Here is a 27,824-nt window from a genome sequence, read left to right as displayed (position 1 = left end):
GGTTCCATCTACTGATGTGTTCATATGAAAAAGGAAACTGAGGAATTGAAAAATATTTCTTAATTCGTTTCAAAATAGCAAATCTCTTGGACGGTATCATAATGAACCTACTTTCATTTCACAATTTTCCAAAATCCACTATGTGCCATGTTTCAGAATGTGGATTTTGCTACTTACCTAGATATTTTAATTAATCTCATTCTTAGGATATCAGAATTCCATATTCTAGATTCAAAATAAATGGAATGGAATCACTTTTGATGCCACAGACAGCATTTCAAGGTCTTGCATGTTTCTCTCTCACATGGGTCATGGGCTCCCTTCTATATCTACCAGCTACAGACACCAGCAAAAAGAAAAGCAGAATAAACAAAGTCAGCAACCATCCGCAGGGGCCTCTCCTAGGCTCCAACCCCCAGGAACTCCCTCCTCCCGCTTCCTCCTCTACTTCCTCCGGCCTCCCCAGGCCTCCCTAGACTAGAACGTTCAGTGCCCCAGGGCTGGCGCTCGGCTGTTAGCAGGATTGGGAGCGACATTCCTCGTGGCTTGCTGGCCTCCAGGCTTCCCCAAGAGTGGGGCTCCCCAGGCCGGGATCTGGACTGAGACTGGGTGGCAGAGGATGAGGAGGCAGCGACAAACACAGGGGCCGAGGCCGACCGAGGACAGCAGGCCGCGTGCAGGAGCGTGCAAGCAGTAACTGGACAGGAGCAGCGTGTGGGAGCCGTCGTAGGCGCACAGAGACAAGAAAAGGCCATCTTGGGGTTGGGGGAGTGTGGGCCCCTCACCCCGGGAGGAGGAGCCAGGAGGCCATCCAGGCCAGTGCTGCCCCACCATCCCAAGAAAGAGGCCTCGGGCACAGGTGGCCAAGACTAGCTCCACGACAGCTAGGCGCTGAGGTGCGTCTAGGGGCAGGCAAAGCTCCAAGCCAAAGCTTGATGGAGGCTCTGCCAGTAGCACCGGGGAGGGAGGGGTCAAGGTCAAACAGGAGCTGGCTCTGGGTTTGGATGTCTTCCAGGTGGTGTGTGAGTGCTGTGCCATTTTTCTCGGGGATGGCCATCCAGTTTCTGCTCTGTCTCCAGAGGAGCAGCGAGGCGCAGTGGCAGGGGCCTCCTGGCCTTGGAGAGTGGCCTCTGAGCTCCCCCTGCCTCTCCCCTATTGGCCTCTGTCCTTCCCATGCTGCGGGGGCCTGCCCCAGGGTCCCCGAGGGCTCTCCCTCCTAGCAGCTTCCCACTTTCGGCCTACTTAGCACTTTCCCAGCTGTTTCCCTGCTCGGATCCTGGTGTGTTTTTGGTCCCCGAGCTGCGGCCCCACTGAGACCGCCTGAGTCTCTACAAAGCAAGGCACTGAAGCTGCTACTACCACGGACAGGAATGGGAGTAACCCGGGATGCCTCCGCTGCTCCCCTCCGCCCTTCCCAATGCCTCCCCCTCCTCTTCCCGTTTCTGGCCACTTCCCGCATTCCTCCCAGCCAGTCCTCCTCATCCCCACAAGCCTGCAGGAGGGACACCAGGAGACCAGCTCACAACCTCTGGAAACTTCCGCTGCTCCAGCAAGGGAGGCTGCGGGATCAGGCTGAGCTAAGAACCAGGAAAACCCATGAGGCAAAGTAAAAAGTAACTGATGATTTTCAAGAGGTTATAGCAAGAACCATTCACAGCTACTTGTGAATAAAGATAAAGATGCCTGGCCAGACAGCTCACAGACTCCCTACCTGGGTCCGCAGCACCCTGGTGAGCACCCTACTGTTATGTCCCAACAAGAGAGAGGCCACCGCTCTGTTGCAGCCTAAGTCCCAACAGCCAGGTCCTCCTTCTCACGACACTTGTGTTCAAGGTGAAAGGACATCAGAAAGAAGCCTGAGACCCTCACAAATACAGTCACTGATCTCTGACAAAGGAACAAAGGCAACACCAGGGAGCAAAGACAGCATCTTCAACAGACGGTTCTGGAGCCACAGGACAGCCCCATGCAGAAAACTAAATCTAGCCAGGACCCCGATACCCATAGGTGCTGGCCAGGATGCCGAGCCATGGGAGCTCCCGTCCATGGTGGCAGGAATGCAGAAGACAGCTGGTCGGTTTCTTACAAAACTGGACACTCACCATCCGATCCAGCCATGAAGCTGCTCGGCATTTACCGCAGGAGCCCAGAGCTCACGGACGCACAAAAACCTGCACACAGATGTTAACAGCATCTCTCTCTGGAATCCCCCGAACTCCGGAGTAACTAACATGTCCTTAGCAGATGACGGATGAATCCGTGGTGGTCCCTCCAGGTGGAGGAGTGTTAGCCGGCACTAAATAGAAGCTGGCTCTTGAGCCCCAAGGAGACCTGGAGGAGCTGGGATGCATGCGACGGAGGGAAGGGAGCCGGCCGGGAGAGGCTGCGAGCTGTGTGACTCCATCCACGGCATGTCCTGGAAAAGGCAGCACGGTGGGGACGGCAAGGAGATCGGCGGGCGCCAAGGCTGGGGTTTGGGAGGGGGGAGCAGGTGGGGCATGAGGGGGTTCAGGGCAGTGAAGCTACTGGGTGTGAAACCGTCAGGGTGTCCCCCTGTCGTGACACATGCATGGTATGTGCAGCACCGAGCGTGACCTGGACATGAGCCGTGGACTTGGGGGAATGATGACTTGTCAGCAATGGTCCACTGGTGGGACTGCAGACAGTGGGGGAGGCTGTCCGTGTGTGGGGGCGGTGGGTACATGGGGAGTCTCTGTGCCTTTTCAGTGTTACTGTAAACCTCAAACTGCTCTAAACAAATTACATCTTTAACAGAAGGAAGAAACCCAAGGTTCAAATTGGGACCTTGCTTAATCCTGTTAAAGCTCAAACCTTGGTCCTCTGGAGGACTGGCTGCCTCAGCCGCAGGACTGGGCCCACAGCACCCTGCTGGGAGGTACCCGAGGTCAGAACCCTAGGGGGAGCCCTCAGACAGCAGGGCGCCTGGCAGCACAGACAGCTGCCACCCTGCCTGCTCCGCACACACCGCCCAGTCGCCCTCTCCTGCACACCGGCAGGGAGACACGTTTGTAGGATGCGTGTTCAAAGAGTGACTTCTCCCATCTCAGATAACACTTACTGCGTTCCAGGCCTTCCCTCCACCACCCACCCCAGGGGACAGGGACGCGAGGCGGGGAGGCTCAGGTGCACGGTGCTGCTCATGCCACAGCCGGGCCCAGTGGGGGTGGCTGGGAAGGACGGGGGCAGGGGCTGCCACCCTGAGAACCCAGGTCACCTGTGGCTCGGCTAAGGACCAAGAGAAGGGGCTTGCGAGAGGCCAGAGTGCAGTGTAAGAACGGAGTCAAAAACCCACATGAGGGGCACCTGGGTGGCTCAGTGGGTTAAAGCCTCTGCCTTCAGCTCAGGTCATGATCCCAGGGTCCTGGGATCGAGCCCCGCATCAGGCTCTCTGCTCCGCGGGGAGCCTGCTTCCTCCTCTCTCTCTGCCTGCCTCTCTGCCTACTTGTGATCTCTGTCTGTCAAATAAATAAATAAAATCTTAAAAAAAAAAAAAACCACATGATTACAACTGTTTATAAAGACAAAAATCCACCTTAGACCCATTAAAATGTGCCCATGGCGGATGACAGAGGGAAAGCCAGGGGGGCTGTCCCCCCCATCTCAAACTGTTCTTTAATGTGCCTTACAGTGAAAACTACTGTGACATGGGAAGGGAATGGGTGTGAACAGAATATTCACCGAGCAGCCCCCCAGCTCTCCTGCCCCCCCACCCCGTTGTGAGAACAAAATGCGAACACACACAGAAAAGGTATTTTAAAATCATGGAAGTCCTCCTAGAAAAAAGTCCCATGGAAACCGCCTGAGCCAGGCACCACTCCGCCTCTCACTGGGTCACTCACATGGCACCCGCCACCCAGCAGCTCAGCCTGCCCACCCCCACCCCGCCCCCCGTGAGCCAAGTCCTGCAGGGGGACGCCCACCCTTGTGCTCCAAACTGAGTTCCTGGTTGGGGGGGGGTGGGGAGGCAAAGGCCCCAAAGAACATAGACGGATGTAGGTGTTCAGGGCACCGTGTCAAGCGTGGTCCCCCCACTGTCTGAGAAGCACCTGAGGCGAGCAAGAGATCACGAGCCACCAGCCCACTGCTGAGGTTGGCTGGCATTTCTCTCACGGCAGAATTTTCCAGATGAAGGAAACGGAGCAAGGATCCATACCCTGGGAAATTCCCTGTACCAAAGTCAATAGTCTCTGGGCTTCAGGAATTTTCTGCCCTCAAAAGGGCATGCGGAAATAGGCTCCATGGGAGCACAGGGACAGCACCTTCCTAGGCCCCCATAGCAGCTCAAGAGGCAGGAGGGTGGGAGGAGGGCCTTGGCCTGGCTGTGAGAAGTGACGTCCCTTCCATCATCACCTGCCCTGCCCCACTGGTCTGCCTAGGACCCACAAGAGTGTGGGCAGTGTGCAGAGCCTACGGCACATAAGTGGAACACGTCCTGTGACGGCCAGCAGAGGCCCAAGGGTAGCAGGGGAGCCAGGCCTGGACACCTGTCAATCAGCACACGTCATCCCATCGCGGATGGATGGGGCTACAACTCCAAGCTCACTTCTCCTGAACCACACTGAGCAGGCTTACCTTTTTGTCCTCCTTTGTCTTTCGAACTTGACGATGGGGCCCGAAGATGTTCTGCATCCCGAAAGCCTTCCTGGACCAGTCCCTCTTTTGGGCACCGAGCGGGAGCTGTGCCAAGCTGCCCTCCAGCCGGTAGCGGTCGGCGGGGATCTTGCTCATGGGAGGAGGCAGCGTGCCGCAGTTGACGCTGGACCACCCATCTGTGGAGTCTGTGTACGATTCCTGGTCGCTGGCGTGTCCACACTGCCACTCCTGCAAGACGTGGACCGGGAGCCACCGCTGGCCCAAACCACCACCGTGGCTAGCGGCGCCCCTCTTAGAAGGAGGGACCGAGCTCCGCAAGGAGGCTGGGGGAACTTCGGTGTGAGCAGCGGGTCCCAAGTGCTTACTGAAGTCCCGGCCCCTGTCAGCCGGCGGAGCAGCCTCAAACGGACCCCCCACCTCGGTGTCATGGCAGAAGGCACCGTTCCAGGGGGCACCCCAGGGCTGGGAGCCCCTGCCTCCCATACCCTCCCAGCCACCGTTGCCGGGGCCATGCCTGCTCGAGCTGGCCCCCAGGTCAAGCACCAGCACCCGGCTGCTCCTCTCCTCCTGGTGGAAATTCCCGATGCCGCTGTCACTGTTGCTGCTGGTGCTAGCGTTCTGCTGGCCATCCACATCCCCATCTGCGAAGGCCCGCGCCCGCACCCCCTCGATCAGCTCGCCCATGTCCCTGTAAAGCACGGAGATGAACTGGAGGACGGGAAGAGAGGACGCCGGGAACTCGAGGCAGCCGTTGGTGTCGGGGTCAGCCGTGCACTCGAACCCAAACCGCCGGGCGATGCCTTGATGGATTTTGTGGCTGAATAAGTCTGGATCCACCATGAACACGTGGCAGGAGGTCCGCAAGGCACCTTCGTCCTCGTGTGCCAGGCTCCCGTCATCACTGCTCTGCATGGTCACGAGCCCGAAGAGCCTCCTGTCATCCGGGCACACGGCACTGAAGGCCAGCTTCTCCGCCGGGTACTCGGCCAGAACGGCAGCCTGGTCGGTGCAGAGCTGCACGCGGTCATGCAGGACCCGCATGGTCACAAGGGAGTGGATCTTCTGCTCGGCCCGCAGACGTCGCAGGCAGCCACGGATGGCCTGCAAGCTGTCCGACTCAAGGTTGCAGCTTGTGGAAGGAAGTTCGATGGAACCCAAGTAGCCGACGACCATGGCAACGTTCAAAATACTGGCATCCAACACAAAATCTTCGTGGTTCTCAGGTCCGATGCTGAAAACGGAATCATCATTGATGACTTTGGATACTTCCTCCTTAGAAAGCAGGCTGGGATTCGGGTGACTTACACTTTCACGTCCAAGGTCAAAGCGCGCGGCGGCTGACTCAGAAAGGGATCTCTGTTTCAGTTTCAAGGGCTCTGAAGTGCTTGTGCGAAGACTAGGATTTTCAAAAATCATACTGAAAATGCCACCAGACTGCATCTCTTCAACCACTCTCTCTGCTCTGTTGATACCCAAGGCTTTGGAATCAAGCTTGGGCTTCAGCCAGCCTTTACCGTCATAAAATCCAACCTCTTCGTCACTAGAGCAGGACTCCAGGTGGCCAAGGCCTTCACCAATCACCATGTGCAGGACGCCGGAACATTTCCCAATCAATTTCACCACATCCTCATGGGACGCTTTCTTCACGTTGATCTCGTTGACAGCGAATATCTGATCGCCAGCACGGAGACCCACAAAATCTGCGGGGCTCCCTCTCATGACACAGCTGAGCACACAAGGCGCCTGGCCAGAAAGGGTGAATCCGTAGCCCGCTCTTCCTCTAGCCACCTCCACGCTCCTCATGCGAGGGGGCGCCGGCCCATGAAGCGGACGGTCCACCGTGTCCCCTGCCCTATACATCTCTATGAACTCGCAAGACCAAGGGCATCATTCTTTACTCCAAGGGTTCCATCGTTCAGGAAAGGCTGGGTGCTGCCGTCCTTTTTCTTGAAATAATGTCCTAAGGAAGGAAATACATAGTTTGTTATTAAAGAGCCCGTATTTCTATTGCTTACGCAGAGTACCTAAATGTAAGAAGAGAACTCATCACAAAAACCGTGACAAGAAGTCTCCAGTTACCGCATAAATGTCGAAGTGACGGAGAAGCAGTTTCTAGATACAATCAATCCTAAAGTCAGGCTAAGAAATTTCCCTCCAGACTAGGCTGTGTTTCCCAGAACTGCAGTGAGGCTAATCCCACCTTAGGTTGAGGAATCCAGGATTGTCGCAGAACCTGACCTGGTTTGCCCACTTTCTCCTGCCTGTCTGGGCCAAAAGGGAAGACCCCTCGAGACCCTTACCATTCGAAGTGTGGTCCGAGGACCAGCAGCCCGGCAGTGCCCAGGAATGGCCACGACGACACAGGCTCTCATGCTCCTCTGCTGACCCAGCACATCGCAGTCTGCACTTGAACCCGAGAGGCAGAGACAGAGCAAGAAGCAGGGCTGGCCATCGACTCGGTGTACAAAGGTGCCTCTTTGATCACAAACCCCTCCTTTACAAGCAGCTCTCCATCAGGAAAGAGTCAGCTTATATTCTCTCATATTCCAACTCCCTCCCTTGATTACTGTCTTCTGAGCAAGGTACCATGTGGGGAAAATGCAAAAGTCTGAACCTGCCTCAGTCAACCACAGAGGCCACCAGACAGAACAGATAAGCCAGCAAAAAGAGGAAAGGAATATACTTAATTGTTCCAGGAGATGACTTCATCATTAAAAGTACTGGTTGTCAGCGAACCTGTGTCAGGGTCCCAGACCAGCCCAGGTCCGCTGACTCCCTAGGAGGACACAGGGGACATAGCAGGTAGTCATGCTCATGGCGGGGGGGTTTATCCCGATGAACACAGACGAGGCAAAATCAGCGAAGGGAACAGGTACAGGGTGGGGGGCTTTGGGGGGGATGAAGTCCAAAGGAAACAGGCGCCAGCTGCCAGCATCCTCTCCTGGGAAGTCAGATGGGATGCACTCTGTTCCCAGCAGTGCTGTATGACAACACATGTGGGGTCCCGTCTCCCGGGGAAGCTCATGAGAGACATGGAGCAGGGCTCTCACCCGGGCTAGTCCCGCAGGCCCCTCTCCCTGGCTCAGCCCAACCACAGACCCCCAAGAGGAAGGGGTGTCGGCGCCGACCGCAGCATTGGTGCGCATGGGGTTGGGAGCACAGCTGAGTACCCAAGAAGGCTCCCGATGGCCAGGAGCCCGGACACCTGCCCAGGGCCAGTGCTGCACGGGCCTCTCCAGCAGAGCTTCTGTGGCACAAAGCCCTTCAAAGATCACATTAAAAAACAATATAGTAGGGGACACCTGGGTCGCTCAGCTGGTTAAGCACCTACCTTTGGCTCAGGTGTCCCAGGTTCGAGTCCCACATTGGGCTCCTTGCTCAGCAGGGAGTTTGCTTCTCCCTCTGACCCTCCCCCCTCGTGCACTCTCTTTTCAAATAAATAAATAAAATCTTAAAAAAAAAAACAGAATAGAGTAAATCATGTTGTGAAGAGCCAAAATATAGAGATCATGTTAAGGAGTGTACTTTTTTAAGTAATTATTTTAAAGTTGTTAGGAGAAATTCTTCATCCCAGGAAAGGTCTGCGGTAACAGAAGCCTAATTCCAAGTACTGCACAGCCACACACGAGAGAAGGAGCTGGAGGGACTGAAGGGTGTGCTCTGGGGTGACCCTGCTGGTGGACACAGGGACACAGACGACACAGTGTGCAGGGTGTGGGTTTGAATAAAACCATCCAGATAGTAAGACTAATAAAAGAACAATTTATTTCTAAACTACCATACTATTTAATATCTATGTGGCGATTCGGGAATCATTTAAGTATGATGACTGGACATTTAACTACTTGATATTCATCATTAAAAATATATATTACAGTTGGCCAAGAATAGTGTTTGTGGGTCTCCTCACTGGGGCTTTTCCAAGCTGCACGGTGCACGCCTGCCAAATATGCCTCACCCCCACCCCCCACCGGGGAACTGGAAAGGAGCCAGAGACCTCACAGCCATGGTCAACTGTAGGCTCCCGACACGGGAGGTCACCCTGGATGATACAGGCAGGCCCAGGGGACTGGCAGGAGGGCCAGAGTCAGAGAGAAGCAGAGACTAGAGGCAGAGGCGCAGGCTGTGAAGGTAGAGGAAGGGCCACAGAGCTCACAAATGGGGCTCCTCTAGAAGCCACAAAAGGCGAGGAGACAGACAATCCCCTGCGGCCTCCAGAAGGAACGGCCTACTGGTAAGGAGGGGGCACATGGGTGCAAGAAACAGCACACTGGGGCTGCCACTGCACCTGCCTTTGCCGGCCATCACTGCGACCCCTCCCAAGACAGAGGTTGGCCCTGCAGCACTGCTCCGGTAACAGAAGACCGCTTGGTTGTCTCTGCCAGCCAACAGGAGCCACCTCTATAAAAGAAAGGATTTCCCAATTGTATATGCAGAGTTATTTTGTAATTCATCCAAACACTAGAGTCCTCGCACCTATGATATAACACAGAGTAACAGTCTTCTGCGTTTCGGCTTGCACGGAAAAAAAAAAATGTTTCTAATTCATGTAAGTAGTATCTTAATACCTATAACCACATGTTATGAGTTCAGCCTACAAGTGAATTTTTCCTTAAACTGCATCAGTTAATAGTAAAATGAGCAGGCAATGAAATTCAGAAAAAGCACAGGGCACAGTTTCCAGCAGTCCCCCCACCCCGCCTAGGCTTTCTCCCATCTGGGCTGCTGAAGTGCCAGTTCCTAGGTGCCTTTCCTCCACCACGAAAACTCTGGGTGAGTAGGTCTGAGCCACCTGCTCCAACAAAGTCCCTGCCCCCACCACCCCACCAGGTGCCTCTGACAAGTGCCAACACTTGGAACGCCCTGCCTAGAGCTCAGCTGCTCTGGGTTGAATGCGTGTGTCTCCAGATCAGTAGGCTGTTGAAATGCCACCTCCCACCCCCCCACCCCCACCCCCACCCGGCCAGTGTGACGGTATTTGGAGAGCCTTTGGGAGCAATTAGGTTCAGGTATGATCAGGAGGGTGGGGCCGTCGGGATGGGGAGGAGGAGACTAAGGCCTTCCCCGCCTTCCACCCCTGCTCTCTGTTGGGTGAGGACAGTGAGGACACAAGAAGGCGGCCACACGGAGGCCACACAGGAGGTGGACAGTGGACCTGTGGGCACCTGGACCTCGGCGTGCCTCCAGCTGCTCAGCAGGGAGTGTCCTGGCAACCCAAGCTGACAAAGACATCCTCTGATCTGGCCTCCCCCTTGAGCAGGAAAGGGAAGAGAAGTCAGAAAGAGGTGACAGCTTCCTCGCAGCACAGACAGGGGGACGTGAGGGTCTCCTCCTCACTACGCCCACTACCAGGATCAGTTTCTCATCACCAAATGACACGGCCATTCCTTTACCAACATGTCGTTCAGAACAGCAGAACCTAGAAACACAAATCAGTAGCCGTGATATCCCTGACTCCTCTCTAAGGTTCAAATCAGGGTCAGACCCAGAAGCCCCCAGAGAAGGGCCCGGCCCTGAGCAGCCCACAGGCCCCAGGGGGCAGAAGCAAGACAAGGCGAACTGCACCCTGTGCTTGGGTGCCCTCTGGGAGGAGAGCGCCCAGGGCTTGGCCTCCATCCCCACCCACAAGGGGACACATCTGTGACGACCGCACCCCAGTTCACCATAACTCTGCCACCAGAGGTTACAGGCATTCCCAGGGCCGAAGACCAAAGCCATGCAGAACAGCAACAGCACCCGAGAGCAGGGTAGGAGGGGAGCCTGAGAACTACCAGGCAGAGTACCCAGCACACCGGGACAAGCAGGAAGAGCAGGAACACAGCCAGACAACAGTAGAAGCACTGGCAGTGTGGGGCCTTACATGGTGCTTAGTCCTCAGTATGCAGTACTAAGTGTTCAGTACTAGGTGCTTGGTATTCAGTACTCAGTACTTGGTACTCAGTGACCGCTACTCGGTGCTCAGTGCTCAATACTTGTCACAGGCCAGGGCCGTTCTCAGGACCTTCCATGTGGTAACATGTGTATCCACAAGCAACGCCACTATGAGGTGGGTATGATTATTCCCACTTTTCAGATGAGCAAATGAACACGCTGAAACACAGCCACCTGTCAGGGCTACACAGCTAATGGGTATCATGGGTAGACTGGAACCCAGCTCTCTCGAGTCCACACGGAGGGGTCCTCAGAGGAAGCAGACACAGCCTTGGGGCTGGGAGCAAGCCGCCACAGTCCCTCCCACAGCCTAAGCCCTGGCTATAGGAGCCTGGCAGCGCCATACAACCCTCCCCGGCTGGGATCCAGCCACCAGCAGGCCCCGCCCCTCCCCCCTCCCCCAAGGCCATCGTGTCTGGGCACTCCCTCCAGCCACCACCCAGGCACTTCCACAGCACTAAACACCCACTGGGGGCCACCTCCCCCCTAGCTTCCCCTTGGGAACATCCGCGGAAGACCCAACACAGCCCCCACACGGTCACACGCACCAGGACGCACGCTGACCATCCCCGCATCCCAGCCTCACCCTGTCTGATTCATCTTCGCAGCCCACCACCCGACCTCGGAGAAGCTGTCCCCAGTCCAGGACATGCTTCCCGCTCTCCCCCAAACCAAACTGACCTGGGACCTGCCCTCCCCAACATGGCAGGTCCCCAAATGCCAGAGGACGAGCTTGTGGTTTCTTGGCTCACCTAGGCTGCTTCCAGCCGACATCTGCTCACATTATTTACCTGCCGCTCAACGGTGGCACAGGCCGGGACTGTGCATGGGACTTAGCCAAGCACAGGGCTGCCCCTTGAGGGAGCGGACCCTTCCACCAAAGACCCCACAGCTCAGAGACAAGGATACTGGCAGGCCTCCAATGACTCCCCAGCTACACGTCCATACCCCTGCCTCTCTGTGAGCTTCTCCCAAGGAACCCAAGGAGCACAGCACACCCCACGGGGACCCTCCAGGGGTCACGGCCCCCACATACTCTGCTCTACAAAATGGTACCACCAGCTCCATCAACCTGGGCCAGGACCCCTTCTCTATGCCCCTGTCCCTTCTTCCCCGAGAACCCATTTCCTCTCTAGCCAGCAAAGCCCTCCCTCATGGGTAATTCTCTCTGCAGCTACAAACCCATTTCCCATACTCTCCTGGCCGTCTACCACCTCACTCAGCCCATCAAACACAGCTTTTTCTGGAAGCGCTTCCCTCTCCAAACTGGCCTCTAGCCCTTCCTGACTCAAGTAGTCCCACCGGGCCACCGATAGCCCCACACAGCCGTGTCCACAGACACTTTTCACCCTTCATTCCCTGACTTCTCAGCAAACTCCACACCCCACACCTCCTGGGCTTGGCACCAAGCGTGGGGGCCCCAAGCTCTCTCCCCTCTGCCCCAAGCGATCAGACCCCTCAAGGTGGGGGTCTCCCACATGCTGATCTCCCACCCATACTCTCCTGAAGTTCAGGGGCACCTGAAACTCAACAGTCTAAACAAACTCTTCCCCAAAGCTGCCTCTCTCTCGGTGACAGCCCCGCGGCCTCCCCGGTCACATGGGCAGGGGCCACGACAGGCAGGGGCTCCCAGAGAGACTCCCCAGGTCCTAACCAGGACATGCAGACATTCACAAAGAGGTGGCCTCAAGAAAAGGCTGTCGTAAACAAGGACCAGTCGCGTGAACAGAGTCCACAAAGCCACAGACCACACAGGAAGGCCCCTGGAGCAGATGGCCTGGGATATGGGAATGGGCACAGAAGCCCTCAGCCACCAGGAGGGTCGACCCAGAGCTGCCAAGGGGAAAAGTGGGAGTGGAGGGGAAGAAAACACGTGGGTAATTCAGGGACGAGTTTCTCCGCTCATCTGTCACTACATCACCCACAGAAAGCAGCCAGAAAGGGCTCCCCAAATTTGTAGGGTATATTTGGGTCATACGACTTAAATTATACATCATACGGAAAACACAACATTCTCTTCAGAGGACCCTGGAGGTGGCTGAGACCAAAGCCAGGCTTCAGCATTTGGTGGGATGTCTAGTTTGGGCCTAGTTTGATGTTAGAAAAAAGTAGAAAAGGAGGACTGAGAGAAAGAAACTGGAAGAAAGAGCAGAGCAGTCCTGCAGTCAGCAGAGCGAAGGGAACACTCCCCAGCCCCATCCCTGTGGTCAGGTGATAGGCCACTTGCTCAGGCCCCACAGACAGAAACAGAGCAGTTTCATTACAAGCCCCAAGCCACAGTTATGCCAAGTCTCAGGGCGTGGTCTGCAAGCTTCTGCAGAAGCAACAGGTTACCACAGACCCAGTCTCACAGCTCCAGTGATAGGGCGGGTGGAGGGTGGATGGATGGATGGATGGATGGATGGATGGATGGGGGATGGGTGGATGGATGAGAGATGGATGGATGGATGGATAGATGGATAGATGGATGGATGGATGGGGGATGGATGGATGGATGGGGGATTGATGGATGGATGAAGGATAGATGGGGGATAGATGGGAGATGGATGATGGAGATAGATGGGGATGGATGATGAATGGATGGGGTATGGTTGGGGGATGAATGGATGTATGGATGGGGGATAGAGGAGGATGGATGGGGGATGGATGGGGGCATGGATAGGGGATGGATGGCTAGGGGATAGATAGCGGGTGGATGGGGGGAAGGCTGGGGAATGGATGGATGGATGGATGGGGATGGATGGGGGATAGATGGATGGAGGGATGGATGGATGGGGGATAGATGAGGGATAGATGGGTGAGGGATGGACAGATGAGTTGGGGAATGTATGCAATAGATTAACTGAATTCATTAGTGATAGTCAGTGTTTGCTCAATAAAACCTGGTTGGTAGGTTGGTCCAAAAATTAACAGACCCCTTCCCTGAGCTACAGAAAAACAAGTCTTTAAAACAAAGAGCCCACCAAACACTGAGCAGGGCAAGTGAAAAAAGTCCCATCAAAGTTTTAGAGAGATGAGACAGGTCCAGTACAAAGGAACAGAATCGGCTTGAGAAGCCATGAAAACAGCAGAGCCAGGCCTAGGAGGCTCTGCGGCTCCCCGCCTGCATGCTGGGGCACAAGCATGAGAGCAGTGAGAAGGCGGCAGACAGGTGAAGCTGGGGGTGGGGGGTTCCCAGCAGGATTCCAGTGGCCATGCTCCCGGTGCCCCCCAGCCTGCCCATGCTCCCCTCCCCCCAGGGGTGGCTGGCACCTCCAAGACTTGCAGGGAGTAAAGCCATGTCATTAATCCCCATCCCCAAGACCTCAAGCCTCCTGCAGCTCCAAAAGGTCAGTGGGGCCATACAAAGCAGCATGTCCAACCTCAGCCCATCAGCGTCAAGGTCACCAGAGAACAAGGGTGGCGCAGAAGGGAGGCAGTTGCTCTACCTCTGAGTCTGTCGCATGGTGACTACCGTCGGAATGAACTGGATACCCCAGACCTGGGAGCCGTCCCCCACGTGTACCATTTGTTTGACTCCCCGGGTTGTGTTTCTTTTTATTCACCCACGATGCAAGCTCTAGGCTGGTGTGGGGCTGAGCACAGACCGCACTCACCCGAACCAGCCGGCCAGACAGGTGCACGGTGGCCGATGCTCCCAGAACAGCCCTCTGGGATCTGTGGCGCTGTCCTGAGCATGGAATCCGGTCAACACCAGCAATGTGTAAACAACCCCCCAGATATCCTGCAGGGGCGGGCTGAAGCCCCAAACAGACCAGAAAAGGAAAATGTCCCATGCTGTCCGAGAAAGGCTTATTGGGCTTTGAGACCAGAGAAGGAAATTCTTTTAAAAGGACAGCTGGACAGGCAGCACCTGCGGCACCTGCACTCTTCCCCCAAATACCAGCGGCGCTGTAACACCTCTGCTAACACAAGAGAGTGGGCTGAGGTCTGTCCGCATGCATTAAATACCCAGGAGCACTTCCTCCGTGCAAGCGCTGTTCTAGGAAGAGGGAACAACAGAGACAACAGGGCCCACCCAGGGGAGCCTGTCCTGGGGGATCTCATCCTGGGAATCCTGTCCCAAGGACATTGTCCTGGGGGAGCCTCTCCTGGGGGAGCCTGCCTTCTGGCCGCCCAGTAGCAGCTAAAACAGAGTGCAGCAGACTGTTTCAGTCAGGGCTCTTGGACTGTGGAACCAGACATTAGAGGACCAGCCAAGCCATTCCTGTGACCTTGGTCACATGATGACCTTGATCATGTGTATGGTTAAGACCCAGACTCCGCCCCTGGCTGAGGTTTTGTCCAAAGAAATCACACATGAGAAGGGGGGGCCCACCCAGGCTTTCGCTTCCATCCTTGCCGGCACTCCCCCCACCCACCTGAGGAGCCACAGGACCCAGGGGGCCACACAGGACCCCTCATGTTTCCCCAAGGGCAAGAATGTGCTGGCTCTCACCCCTTGTCACCAGCACCAAGCTCACAGCACCCTCCCCTTGGGAATGCCCATTCTCAGACCACTCACCATCCCCAGGGCCCATCACAGGCCCAGGTCCCTCTGCTCACTCCCCTCCCTGACCCACGAGAGACGTGTGGCTATGTCGGTGGTCTCCGTGCTCACGTCTCCGAGCCCCCTGGAGTGTAAGAAGGTGTTCAGTAAGCACCTGCTGAACCATTATATGTGGCTGACACAGACTTCCCTTTCTCTAAGTGTTGGAATTTAATGTTTTGTTCATAGCATCTAAAATTTCGAAAAAGAACATGACTTTTGTAATCAGAAAAAAAAAGTTAACTGAAGTGTGTGATGCATTTTACATGTAATTCTTTGTCATACACAAACAATGGTGGACTTCTCTCTGCAGACCCACATCCATCCCGCCCCACTGCTGGCCCGACGGGGACGCAACCTCGGAGACCCAGTGCCCCACGGTGTGTCCTCTGCCGCCATGGGGTCTGCCCCCTACCCCGCTGGTTCCTGTGCAGAAGACCGTGCCATAAGTGTAATGGGGCTGGGCAAGGGCACAGTGCGTCCTCATGGCCACAGAGCAAGTCCCACGGTAGGCCAGAGGTGAGCAGAGGCCATCGCCCCCCCCACCCCTGTTCACTCCCCCATCAATCAGCAAGAGTATAAGCAACACCAGCTCAGAAAAGAGTAAAGGGATGAAAGGAAGCAAACAGCAGGTTTCACACAGGGGGCGCTGGGGCGGCTCAGACAGTGAAGCATCTAACTCTTGATCTCAGCTCAGGTCATGATTTTAGGATCATGAGTTCAAGCCCTGCACTGGGTTCCACACTGGACGTGGAGCCTACTAAAAAGGAAAGGGAAGGGAAGGGAAGGGAAGGGAAGGGAAGGGAAGGGAAGGGAAGGGAAGGGAAGGGAAGGGAAGGGAGAAAGGAAGAAAGAAAGCTGACAGAAACTCACTCTGGCACATGTCTGAGTTCCCTAAGGTGAAGCTAGGACCCAGCCCCATTCCCTGTTCCCAGAACCCACTGCCCCTCTACCCGAACCCCTGAACCCAGCTCCTCCAGCAAGGGCTGTCAGCCTCACTGCCCAGGTCAGCAGGCGAGAGACCCAGCCTCCCACCCAGTTAAGTCCCAACACCAAGGGAAGCAGGGTGATGGGCAGCTGGAGTGCAAGCAGGCAGAAGAACAGTCACTGTCCCCTGCTCAGCTCACCCACCCCTCCCGGGGGCATGATACAGACCCAAAGGGGTGGTCCCGAGGTTCAAGTGCCAGAGCCGATGGTCACCTGCTTACACTGAAGGAAGGAAATAGCCACCAAGAGAGAGCTCTCAGCAAGGCGGGCACCCGACAGTGAGCACATGGCATCACGTGTTTGCAATGCAGGACAGAGAGCCCGCGGATGGAAAACCAGCCATATGACAGGAAGCAAAATGGTGCAGGAGAAGGGCACTGACATCGCATCAAGGACTCCATTCGGGATAGCATCCCCTGCCCCTGCTGCGCCCCTCTGACATGGCTGGGCACCTTTCCTTGGGGGCGCTCGCCAGCACCTCCCCCTCCCCCTCTCCACGCCTCCTCGGAACTCCCATCCCCACTGTCCACGTAGGCCCTGATGTCCCCAAATGCCACCTTCTTGCCTTGCCTTCTACCTCGGTGCTGGCCAAGTGCCAGTGCGTGTGAGGTCAGGGAAAGCTGCCGGGTGAGGGATGGGACTGGAGTGACAGACGGGGCTTCTGAGAGAGGAAGGGTGAACCTCACAGACCCTCGCCTTGAGCAACAGGGCCTCCAGAAGGCTGCTTACGGCCGCCACCCTTGACCCTTCAGGAGCCCGAGACGGAGGAGGGCTCATCTCAACGTCGTCCAAGGGAGTGAACACCAGGGCGATTCATAGAAGGCCCACGGATGGTCCAGAAAATTCTATTAGCCGAGGTGTTGGCAGCTGGGACTGAAAGCGTCAGAAGCAGCACATAATGGAAAGTGGACACTAGATCCCAAACTATCAACTGGCAGGAAGCAGGTGAAGACCCATGTCCCCTAAAAGCATGAGCTGTCTCCCAGGACAAGGGACAGTGACTCAGGACGGGGCTCAGGAGCCCAGAAGTCAGTGTGAGAGCTGCTGTCCCCAGACCCTGGCACCTGACTAAGGCATTTTCAACACCCGCCAGGCCCTATGCCCTCCCACCCCTCGTCCTGAGCAGGAGTGGCCACGGTGGCTAGCCTCAGTCTGTGCCGACAGTGCGCCCTGGTGTGGGGGAGGGTCTGGGAGCCGGCCTCTAGAATCCAGGATGCCAGGAAGTGCACTCCACGGGCTGCATCAAGGAACCACGTGTGGGAGGCTCACGCATGCCCAGTGCTGACTGACACCATGGGACTTCTGCACCGAGCTGACGCGGTTGGGGCACGCTCTCGGGGGGAATGTTGTGCACTGGGAGGGCCACGATGCACTGGGGCCAGGGGCTGGACAGTGCTAGAGCAGACTGACCCGTATTTATACTTACACTGTAACTCAGTGATGCCCTCCTAGTGTCCCACCCTTGGCAGCCCCCTACCCGTGGGGCCTGGGCTGGACCTAGTGCCTCACTTCTAATAACCAGTGCAGAAGCAATGAGAAACCACTTCCAAGATGATTACAGAGACCGGCTTTTGTCCTCGCCATCTCCCTCCCTCGCTGCGAGGGAAGTCAGCGGCCAGCAGCCCAGTGGCAACAATGTCTCTGGCCAACAGCAAAGTCAGGAGGCCCGCCAGCAGCCACGTGAGGTCTTCGGAGACTACAGCCAGCATGTGAGCGAGCCTGGAAGCAGACCTACCCTCCTTAGCCTGGCTGCTATAAACACAGACAAAACGGCGCTAAATTTATTTCCAGGCAGCAATTCGAGATTAACTTTCTCACAGGTTCCCCCCAACTAATCTGTGATGAGGCGATTCAGGAAATCCGTCTGCACACACCTGAGATAAACAGACTACAGAACAGAGCAAACCGGCCAAGGACAGTGACCGCACTGGGTGACTATGTAAGCACTGTGACCTCACAGCTAACCATGACCATCCCACTACCCCACAGAGAACGCGAGGCCAGGCACGCTGCCCATGGTCACGGTCACGACTGAATGCAGACTCAGCCGACTGATCCCAGTCTGAGCTCATCAGCACGAGAGGAGCTGACCTCCCATGAGGTTCTCCTCCTACCAAAATTATTTACCTGGTTCTTGGAGAGTCTAGCTCAATCCCCAGGTAGCTTCATCTCCCAAATTCGCCACTAAACTAAGCTGAGGAAGCAGGTCAGTAGCCAGTGAAATCATTTGCGTGCACGATTGTCGGAATAATTTACGAGGCTGAACAGAAGAGCACAATATATACAATGTCCCGGGTCAGCATTTTGTGATTACACAGAGGTTTTGCGTCGGGCTTTTTTTAATGCCAATTCTTGAGGTTTAACACTTCTGAGTCCAAAGAAATCAAGAGATCAAGCCGCGGGGGGCACACATCGGGTTCAGTACTAACGGTGTGCATCCCTGCCTGCCCTGCTGGCCGGGCTCTAGGCTCCGGGCTCCAGGCTGAGCCAGGAAGAGCCAGCCCCTTGCTGAGCAGCTGTGATCAGCAGGGATGCCAAGTACGCACTCCAACAGTAAAGCGGCTCCTGGAACCAGGAATGACAGCGATGAGAAGCAATGAGGAAAGAGGAGAAAGAAAAGTAAAAGAGAGAAGAGACTCAAGACTGGCAAACCCATCAGAAAAACGTATGTACAATGACTACCCCCAGTCTAATGTGAAAAGGAAATGAAATTCTGAAAATTCTACTACGCAGTTGAAGAAATAGTCATGCTCATGTCATCCTTAGCACAAAAAAAGCTTGAAACACAAGCCCTACACTTACCCAGCTTCCTCCTTCAGAACAGGACACCTGTACATTTTCATAGCCCTGAGCCCACAGCCCCTCAGCCTCTTCCTGGCCTCTCTTTGGCTTCCTCGCCTCCCCTGCCCCAGTCACAGCTCAGCAGCAGAGGGAAACCTGTGGCACCAGCAAGTGGCCAAGCGAGTGCCCAAAGCCCTCCAGACACAAGGGCCTGTGGGAACAGGACAGCACCCAGCAGCATGGGTCCGTCCCTCCTGCTCCTGGAGTCTCCCTACAGGCTGAGGCCCGGTTCCAACACCCCTCTCCCCCAGCGTTTGCCCCCTCTCTGGCACGGGAAGGACAAGGTCTAGAACTGGCACAAAGACTATCATTTAAATTACAAAGGCCCATTTTACAGGTTCAAAAAATATTCATGCATCTTTCTGAGTGATTCGAATCATCTGGGATGTGAAGGTGACATGGAACCAAATGTGTAGGCTAACCGATTAAGAGAAGCAAATGTTTGCTCTCTCATCTCAAAGAAATACATAAAAATCCCAAGACCTCCGACGATTAAGAAAACTCATTCTCGAATATCAGCGGGGCTCACATGATGCACAGAGGCTGGGACAAAGCACCTGCAGCCTCGGGAGACACAAAGACACGCCTGCTGTGACCCGGCATCCACACCTACAACCTGCATCCCCCATGCACACGCAGGGCCCCGGCCACCGGCCTGACCCACGAGCTCCCTTCTATCGTTTTGCGTTACTCTCCATGGGGCTGGGCTAAACAAGAATACCTAACTGCCGAGGCCGGCCCCAACCTCCGTGTCCCCCCGAGGCAGGCCTGGCCTCACCGCCCCATGACTTCCCACGGCTCCTGCATTTGTGTGGTCGCTCGTTCCCTCGACGGCTGTGGAGTGGCTTCAATAGCAGCTCCCGGGAGACAGATGAACAGTGACCGGCAATGGCCCCCGGGGGACAGCACAGATCATCAAACCAACACCACCACCCACAGAAGGTCAGGGGGACACCCGGGAGGGCACACAGCCTTGACCCCTTTCGAGAAATCACTCTTCCCCCAATGTGCCCTCTCCCTATCCCTTCACTGCTTCTCGGCTCAGCTTGAAGCCCACGAACTCCTCCGATCCCCACCAATCCCCCTGACCACCCTGCAGACCCGGGGACCCCACACTCTGGCCATGCCTGCCGTCTGCTGTCAGCTCAGGCTCAGCTCCACGAGGAGCTCAGACAAGGGCCTAAAGCTGCAGCTCGCTCCCACCCAGCCCCCGCAGCCAGGATCGAGCCCCTCCAGTCCCCAGCTTGCAGCTTCGTCTGCAGCCGATGGAACCGTGCTGCTCTTTCTGATTCCAGAAACAAATTCTAGCACAAGAGTCTTGGTATACTGGAGGCAAAGCCATCTCCATTCTCCCCCCGTTATTTGAATATCCCTTCTTAGCTCTGCGTGGTATTTCTGTCTGTGGTGGTTCAATGAGCTGGCGGGTGTAGCAAATAAACAGGACACCCGGTTACATTTTGAATTCCAGATCAAAGACGGGTAAGTGTGAGTCTAGGCATGTCCCGAATACTGTGCAGGACATTATGTCTGATAAATCTAACTGAAGGGACAGAGGAGGCCGCAGTGCCCATGGCCCCTGACTCAGTATCCCTCAGCTCCTCCTCGCTGGGGCCTGGCTGGATCCCATTACCCTCACCGCCGCCAATGTCCCCTGAGCCTCCCTGGGCGATGTGGACAGGGGCAGCCCCAGGACAGGAGGGGACAGGCCAAGCCCTGCCTGACCCCCCACGCCTCCCTGCCTCCCCCCAACTCCCAGACGCCTAGAAAAACAGAACAAAGGACCTTATTGCAGGCCTCGCACGGGGCATTCTTCCACCCACGGACAAATCTGGTCATTCCCTACAGGGTTCAAGGGGAGCAGGCAGAGAGCGTTGTACTGTCCTTGTCTGCTTCTTCCATTAGGGCTGCAGGAAATCTTTCTGCTCTCTGCGTCCTTCTCCATTACTCCCAGGGAGATAAGGGAGTCTGCAGACACACCAAGTCACCAGCCCACTTCGGCGGGGAATGTGAGAGGGACAAGCCAGGTCAGTCCTGCCCCTGGGAGGCCGAGAGCAGCCCCCGCATGGAAGCCACGGGAGGGGCGAGGGCCAGAGGCGGTCACATGGGCAGGAGGCCCCAAGCCCCGGTGACCCCACATGGCTCCTCACCTCCTGGGTCCAGGCAGGGCGTGTGTCTTGGGCTGCACGGTTGCCCCAAGGACATGAGGCCCTAATCTGTAGAACCCAATGGGAACTCCTTTGGAAACAGGTCTTTGCAAACAGGCTTAAAGGAAGGCTTCTGCGACACGAGATGATCCTGATGTCTGAGTGGGCCCCACACGCCATCCCAAGCATCCCTAGGAGAGGGAGGCAGAGGGAAGATCCAGCACAAGTGGGGGATGGGTCCCCAGAACCTGGAGGCAGGGACGGGGAGGGGCAGGGCGGCCACATCCCGGCTGCCAGTAGCCTCAGAAGCTGGAAGAGGCAGGACAGACCCTTCTCAAGAGTCTTGGAGGGAGCCCAGCCCTGCCCACACCAGGACTTGGCCTTCTGGCCTTCAGAACCGCAAGAGAATAAATTCCTGCTACTTTAAGTGGCCCCTGTCTGTGGTGCTTTGTGATAAGGGCCACAGGAAACTAATAAGGGGGGCGGGGCAGGGACCCCATCTCCTCCAAGGACCCAACTGCTCCATAAATGCTTAACCCCACAGAGCTGGGCTTCTGGCTGGACTCCAGGCAGCTAGGGGCCTGGGGCTCTGGTGAGCAGTGTGGTCTGGGCACCTCTCCCCGCCCCAGTACTTCCTGGGGAAAACGTGTCCTGGGCTCAGCTCCTCTGTACCACACTTACGAGGAGTCACGGAGTGCACAGCCTGCCGCAGGGCAGGAACCTGATGAAGCTGCACTCTGTAGGGACATCTGGGGGGCTCAGTCAGTGACACGTCTGCCTTTGGCTCGGGTCACAATCCTGGGGTCCTGAGATTGAGCCCCGCCTCAGGCTCCCAGCTCCATGGAGTCTGTGTCACCCTCTCTCTCTGTTCCTCCCCGCTCCTGTTCTCTCGCTCCCTCTCTCTCTCAAATAGATACATTTAAAATCTTAAAAAAAAAAAAAAAAGTATTCCAAATATTTATGCCCCACCTCCAAACTGCTTTGGAAAAATGTGTGCTTATTATTTATTAGTTAATTATAAAGTCTTCAATGTGAAGGCTAGTTAAAAACTAAAAAACTGTAAATGAACAAAACGTTCACATCACAAGCGGAACCTCTCAGACTGGATCAATGAGCAGGACTCCAGCATACACTGCATAAGACGCTGACTCTGAACATCATAAGAACACAGGCTGAATGTAAAGGACCGAAGAGCCAGGCCACGGAAACCGTAAATGGGAGAGAGCCGTAAGCGTTCTCAGTATGGGACTTCAAAGGCACCTGGGGGCTCAGTCGGTTAAGCATCTGACTCTTGATATCAGCTCAGGTCACAATGTCAGCGTGGTGAGAATGGGCTCATGCTGAGCATGGAGACTGCTTGAGATTCTCTCTCCCTGTTGGCCCCAACCCTCTTCTCTAAAAAAACAAACATCAGACATCAAGACCAAAGCCCCATTCATCAGCAGAATCACCATTACCGATGTGTGCGAACTTAATAACAGAGATTCGAACACGTGAACCAAACCGGAAAGAAGTAAATGTAGAAAGAGACAAATCCAAGCTGTTGGAGATTTGAGAAAACCTTCCTCAGGAACTGTTAGAACAACCCAAATCCCTACCACCCAAACAACAGAAATAATACGGGAGATGTGAATGCTATATGGTGTTTCTTCTAGGTGCCGGGCATAATTTCAGGTGTTTGAAATTAGCCATGAATAATACTGAGGGAAGAAAACCTGGTCTCATGGAGGATAATGGTCTCATGAAAAATGGAGGAAAATAAGAAAACAGAATAATGATTCAAAGTTATGTTTATTATCTTCTAAAAAATAAGATCTTGCATCTCTAAATGAAGAACAAGATTATATTTTTTAAAAAAGAAAAGGGAAACTGGGGGCACCTGGGTGATGCAGTCAGTTAAGCGTCCAAGTCTTGGTTCCAGCTCAGGTAGTGAGTGATCTCAGGGCCATGCAATCGAGCCCCACGTCAGGCTCCCTGCTCAGCGCAGAGTCTGCTTAAGACTCTCTCTCCCTCTCCCTCTGCCTCCTCTTCCCACACACGCTCTCTCAATAAATAAATCTTTTTCAAAAAGGAAAATCAAAAAAGAACACTCGAAAACCGAAAAGGGTAACAGAAATGAAACAACTAAAGGAAGAGCTGGAAGACATGCACAGGAGTCTCCCAAGAGTCCAGCAAACATCTGTCTGAGACCAACAAGACTCAGGGATCAGTAGTTCAGCCAGGAGATCTAAACTCCAAATAAAGGGAGTTCCAGAAAGAGAACACAAGACAGAAAGCAAGGAATTCTCTCAGGAGTAACAGGGTCTCAGCATGTGCCCGGCACAGCGATGACAGCAAGCATTGTCACAGGCTACTTCAGAGCACAGGGCCATGAGGGATGTGCCTACAAGCTCCCTGGGGCCACACCACGGACAGAGAACTGAACTCAGAATGGCACCTGTGCTAGAAACCGAAGGCAGTGAAGCAACGGCTTCAAGATCCTGAGAAAATACTTCTCAGTATTTCAATATTCTATACCCAGCTAAACTAAAAGTAACTGAGGAGCAAAGATATTTTCAAAATAAAGACAAAAAGAATATCTACACTGGGGTGCCTGGGTGGCTCAGTCAGTTAAGCATCTGACTCTTGGTTTTGGCTCAAGCCACAGTCTACAGGGTCACGGGCTTGAGCCCTGTGTCAGACTCCATGCTCTGCTGGGAGCCTGCTTGAGATTCTCTCTCCCTCTGCCCTGCCCCCTTCAATAAATAACATCTTTTTTTAAAAAGCAGTATCTACATAATACTTCTAGTCATCCAGAGTCCGTCCTTCACCAAAACAAGCATCGAGCACAGGCAGAGGAGAGAGGGGTCCAGAGTGCAGGGACCAATACAGAGGGAGAGCAGTCCAGGGAACCTTGTGCAGTGGCCAGCCATGGGCCCCCCAGGATAGGAACATACTGGGGCAGGATGCAGGACTCTGTGAGAACAACAAGAAGCATGGCCACAATAGGGGTGTGGAGGGACATGTGCTGGGTGTAAGGCAAGAGTCCTTCCATAGGCAGGTGACAGGGCTGGGCAGGACAGCGGCAGTGTGGGGTGTCCGTGTATTGGACTAGGGGGGGTGCTGTGTGGGTGTGTCCATCTATAAATGACTGTGTAAACAAGAAAAAAGATGGGAAAGGATATACATTGGGGATCACAACTGCGGGGTTGGGGACAGCAAAGCCACTGGACGGGAGATGGAACGAGAGCAGAAAGGACAAACTACACGTTTTCTTTGGGAAGGTTTAGACTCAAGAGCTCTGCCTGGAGCACAAGTCTGAATCAACCTGGCGAACCTGAGAACTTGGGCTAGATGTGGGGACGTGGGGACAATCATGGGGAAACTCGCGTCTACGATAAAGTCATGCATGTGTGCATATAGGTCCACTTCTCAAGAGAAACTACAGTTTTTATCAGATGGGGAAGGGAGTAGGGGACCATCACCTCCCAGAAGGTAAAAGCAAGTCCTCTAGCAGCCCTGAACCCTGAGCAGGGCTTATCTTCTTCCCCAGGTCACCGAGAAAGGTACGGGAGATGGCTGCTCCTGAGCGAGGAGGGGGAAGACCCAGTCCTCCCAGAACTGAAGTCAGGAGCATGGTGGGAGGCTAGAATGGTCCCCTAAGACTCAGGTCCTAGCTCCCCAGACTGTGAATGTCACCTGAGAGGCCCCAGGGACTTGGAGATGTGATTACATTCCGGGTCCTGTGATAGGAGAGGACCCCAGGTCTGAGGGCCATCATGCGGGTCCTTGCAGGAAGGAGGCAGAGGGAGCTGGGGAGATGGGGGCAGAGGAGCAAGGACAGAGGACAGCCTCCAGGAAGCTGAGTGGGTTCTCCCTGGCCCAAGCGCCACCTTGGTCTCAGCCCCGGGACACCCATGTCGGACTTCTGGCCTCCAGCAGCTTCCATCACTAACTGTATGGTCGCTTGTCACAGCAGCCATGGGAAACTCAAGTACCAATTAGAAAGTAAAACATTTCTGGGCATCCCACCCAAGTCAAGGAAAGCATGAGCTATGACACGTACAAGGCAGGTCTGTCTACACTCCACTCCCTTCTGCACCCACCCGCCCCTAGCATGTGAACCACCACCCCCCGCTCCACTGGCGCTGCTTTCCCTGCATCCTGACTGTTCAGCTTGGCCTGCTTCGGGCACAGACAGATGACTGAAGATGGTCACCTGAAAGCCAGCTCAAGGTCACCTTCATCCGGACCTCCCAGGGAAGCAGGCAGCACTTCTGTCCCTCGTGTCCCATAGCCTCTCCCACAGCTCCTCCATTCCTCCTTTGCCTGGCCACTGGCCCCCACCCTTATTCTGGCAAGAGGGGAGGAGGAGGCCTGCCCTTGACCCCAGGGCCACCAGCCCACAGCCACCTTCCTCTCTGCCACACAGGCCAGCTCAGTGCCTCCCTCCTCACCCCGACCCGCCCCATAACACTGCCACCATGGTCACTCCCCATTTCCAACCCAAGTCTGTAGCCTTCCCTCCAGTCACTGTGGCCTCCTCTGCCCCGTCCATCCCAGTGGTCCCAGACCTCATCGCCAGTCAGCTAGTGTTCTTGCTATGGGCGCCCAGGCAATAGGCAGCCTGCCTGAGAAGCGTCCCTCCAGCCCGGGTCCTGAGCCAGGCCCTTGTGCCACCATCTCTGGTCCTCAAACCCACTGGGTGAGGTGGCATTTTCATGAAACTGCACATGGTGACAATTATGTCTCTAAAGTGAAACCGTGACCACATTCTCCTACTCCTCGCCTTCCACCCACAGCATGTTCCAGACTCCAGGACCGCTCCCCGTGCCTCACCCCAGGCCGGGGTGGGGGTGCTACCCCCCCCCCACTGTGCCCCTCCTCTCTGGAGCACACACTCCTGCAGGACCCCCAGCCTCACACAGGCCCCATTGCGACCACAGAATCACCAACACTGGCTGCTCCCAGGGCCTCAGACACACCCCTGAGAATCCTGAGGGGCCGGCCGGCAGGCACCATTCCCACGCCCATCCACCATGAGCAACAGAGCAGGTAGCCACCTGCCCAAGGGCTTATCCCAGGAGCATGGCCAGGCAGGGCACACGGGGGACCTCTGTCTATACCCCATGACTCCAGGGCTGCTCGCTACCTACACCCCACAATTCTGGGCCACTCTGTCTATACCCCACAATTCTGGGGCTCTGTCTACACTCCACAACTCCAGCACAACTGTCTACACTCCACAATTCTGGGCCACTCTGTCTATACCCTACAATTCTGGGGCTCTGCCTACACTCCATGACTCTGGGCCACTCTGTCTACTCACAACTCTGGTGCTGCTGTCTATACACCACAATTCTGGGCCACTCTGTCCACAATCCACAACTCTGGCACTGCTGCCTACACCCTACAACTCTGGGTCGCTCTGTCTATACTCCACAACTCTGGGTGGCTCTCTCTACCCCCAACTCTCCAGCTCTGTCCACACCCCACAACTTGGGAGTCTCTCTGCCCACACCCCACAGCTCCGAGCCGCTCTGGATACACCTCACAACTCTGGGGCTCTGTCTTAGGCCCCACAGCTCCCAGCCGCTCTGTCTACACCCCACAACTCTGGGGCTCTGTCTACGCCCCGCAGCTCTGTCTAGCCAGGACCCCCGAGCTGGCAGCACAGCCGGGCCAAGGGAACCCGCAGGGCGGCGGCCCCGACGCTGCTGCAGTTAAACGCCGGAGTCGGGATCTCCGAAGGCAGCTCTGCTCAAACAATGCGGCCGCTGGCCGGGGCGGCCAGGAAACTCGAGACCCCGCGCGGACTCGGGCCCCGCGGCGCCCCGGCTCCGGCCCAGGACGGGGCGAACGCGGCGGGGACAGAGGCCTGAACCCCCGGCCAGTCTGCCGCCGCCCCGCGCCCCCCGGCCCGGGCCCTCGGGTCCAGCCAAGGAGCGACGGGCCCCTCGGCGACCCCACAACCCAGGCTCCGGGCGGGGTCCGCGCGCGCCGAACCCACGACGAGTCCCGGCGGAGGCCTGGGAACAAAAGGAGAGCGGCCGGCAGCCCGGCGGCCCGGGGGCGCGGGGTTGAGGGGCCCAAACAAGCCGGATGCCGGCCGGACGCCCCCGGGCCCCCTCCGCCGCGCTGGGCGGGGGCGGGGCTGGCGGCCAGGCCGCGGAGGGCGCGAGCGCGCGCCCAGAGAAGAAAGAAACGGAGGCGGGGCGGCCCTGCGCCCGGCCAGCAACCTACCCGCCGCTCGCTCCGCGGGCGCGATCCGCTCCGCCCGCGCGCAACGGTCGCTCAGCCGCCACCGCCCGCCCGGGGGGCGGGGCTCGGGGGCGGGGCCGACAGGGCGGGGCCTCCTGAGGGCGGGACCTGCGGGGCGGAGAGAAGGCGTGGTCTCTAGAAGCGTGGGCGGGTCTGGGGAATAGAGCCAGAATCCTCTGTTTGTGGGGCGGAGCCTCAGTGGCAGGGTGGAGCCGCCGGGGGTGGGGCGGGTCTATGGGGGCGGTGCCTACAGGGGCGAGAAAGTGGGCTCACAGCTGGGCTTCCAGGGGAAGTGTGCGGAGAGAATGAGGGGCGAGGCCTCAGCCAGGGGCGGAGCCAGGGAGGCGGACATGGAGAGGAGGGGAGGGGCGAGGAGAGGCGGGGGAGGGGCGGGGCGGGGCCCCGGCCCCCCGGCCCCCCGGCTCCCCGGCTCCCCCTTCCATACCCTGGACGGGACTTACGCTGCCGGAGCTGAGGTGGTGGCTAGTCCCCGCGGTAGAATCCTTCCAGATCCCCCGCTCCGGTCCTCTCCTTTCTCC

The 27,824-nt window shown here is 56.3% G+C and overlaps 1 protein-coding gene across 6 annotated transcripts in view; it reads right to left on the bottom strand.

The window, feature by feature from the left end:
• The window catches only part of RGS12 (regulator of G protein signaling 12), a 105,317-nt gene extending 77,968 nt beyond the window's left edge, over nucleotides 1-27,349 (bottom strand). For 2 of the 6 annotated variants that reach the window (XM_047718729.1, XM_047718730.1), the window contains exons 1-2: nucleotides 6,915-7,164; nucleotides 4,594-6,574 (exon numbers count right to left, since the gene is read on the bottom strand). In XM_047718729.1, coding sequence (XP_047574685.1) covers nucleotides 4,594-6,474 — 1,881 coding nt within the window. In that variant the 5' untranslated portion in view covers nucleotides 6,475-6,574; nucleotides 6,915-7,164. Of the gene's footprint in view, nucleotides 1-4,593; nucleotides 6,575-6,914; nucleotides 7,165-13,797; nucleotides 13,918-27,267 lie in introns of those variants that run through there. The other 4 variants (XR_007125262.1, XM_047718727.1, XM_047718728.1 and 1 more) reach the window with 4 other exon arrangements.
• Between the last annotated feature and the right edge of the window lie 475 nt (nucleotides 27,350-27,824).

The sequence above is a fragment of the Lutra lutra genome, chromosome 2, assembly GCF_902655055.1.
Source record: "Lutra lutra chromosome 2, mLutLut1.2, whole genome shotgun sequence".
Taxonomy (NCBI): Eukaryota; Metazoa; Chordata; class Mammalia; order Carnivora; family Mustelidae; genus Lutra; species Lutra lutra.
Note: the sequence above shows the minus strand (reverse complement) of the source record. Positions and strands in the feature narration are given on the sequence as shown.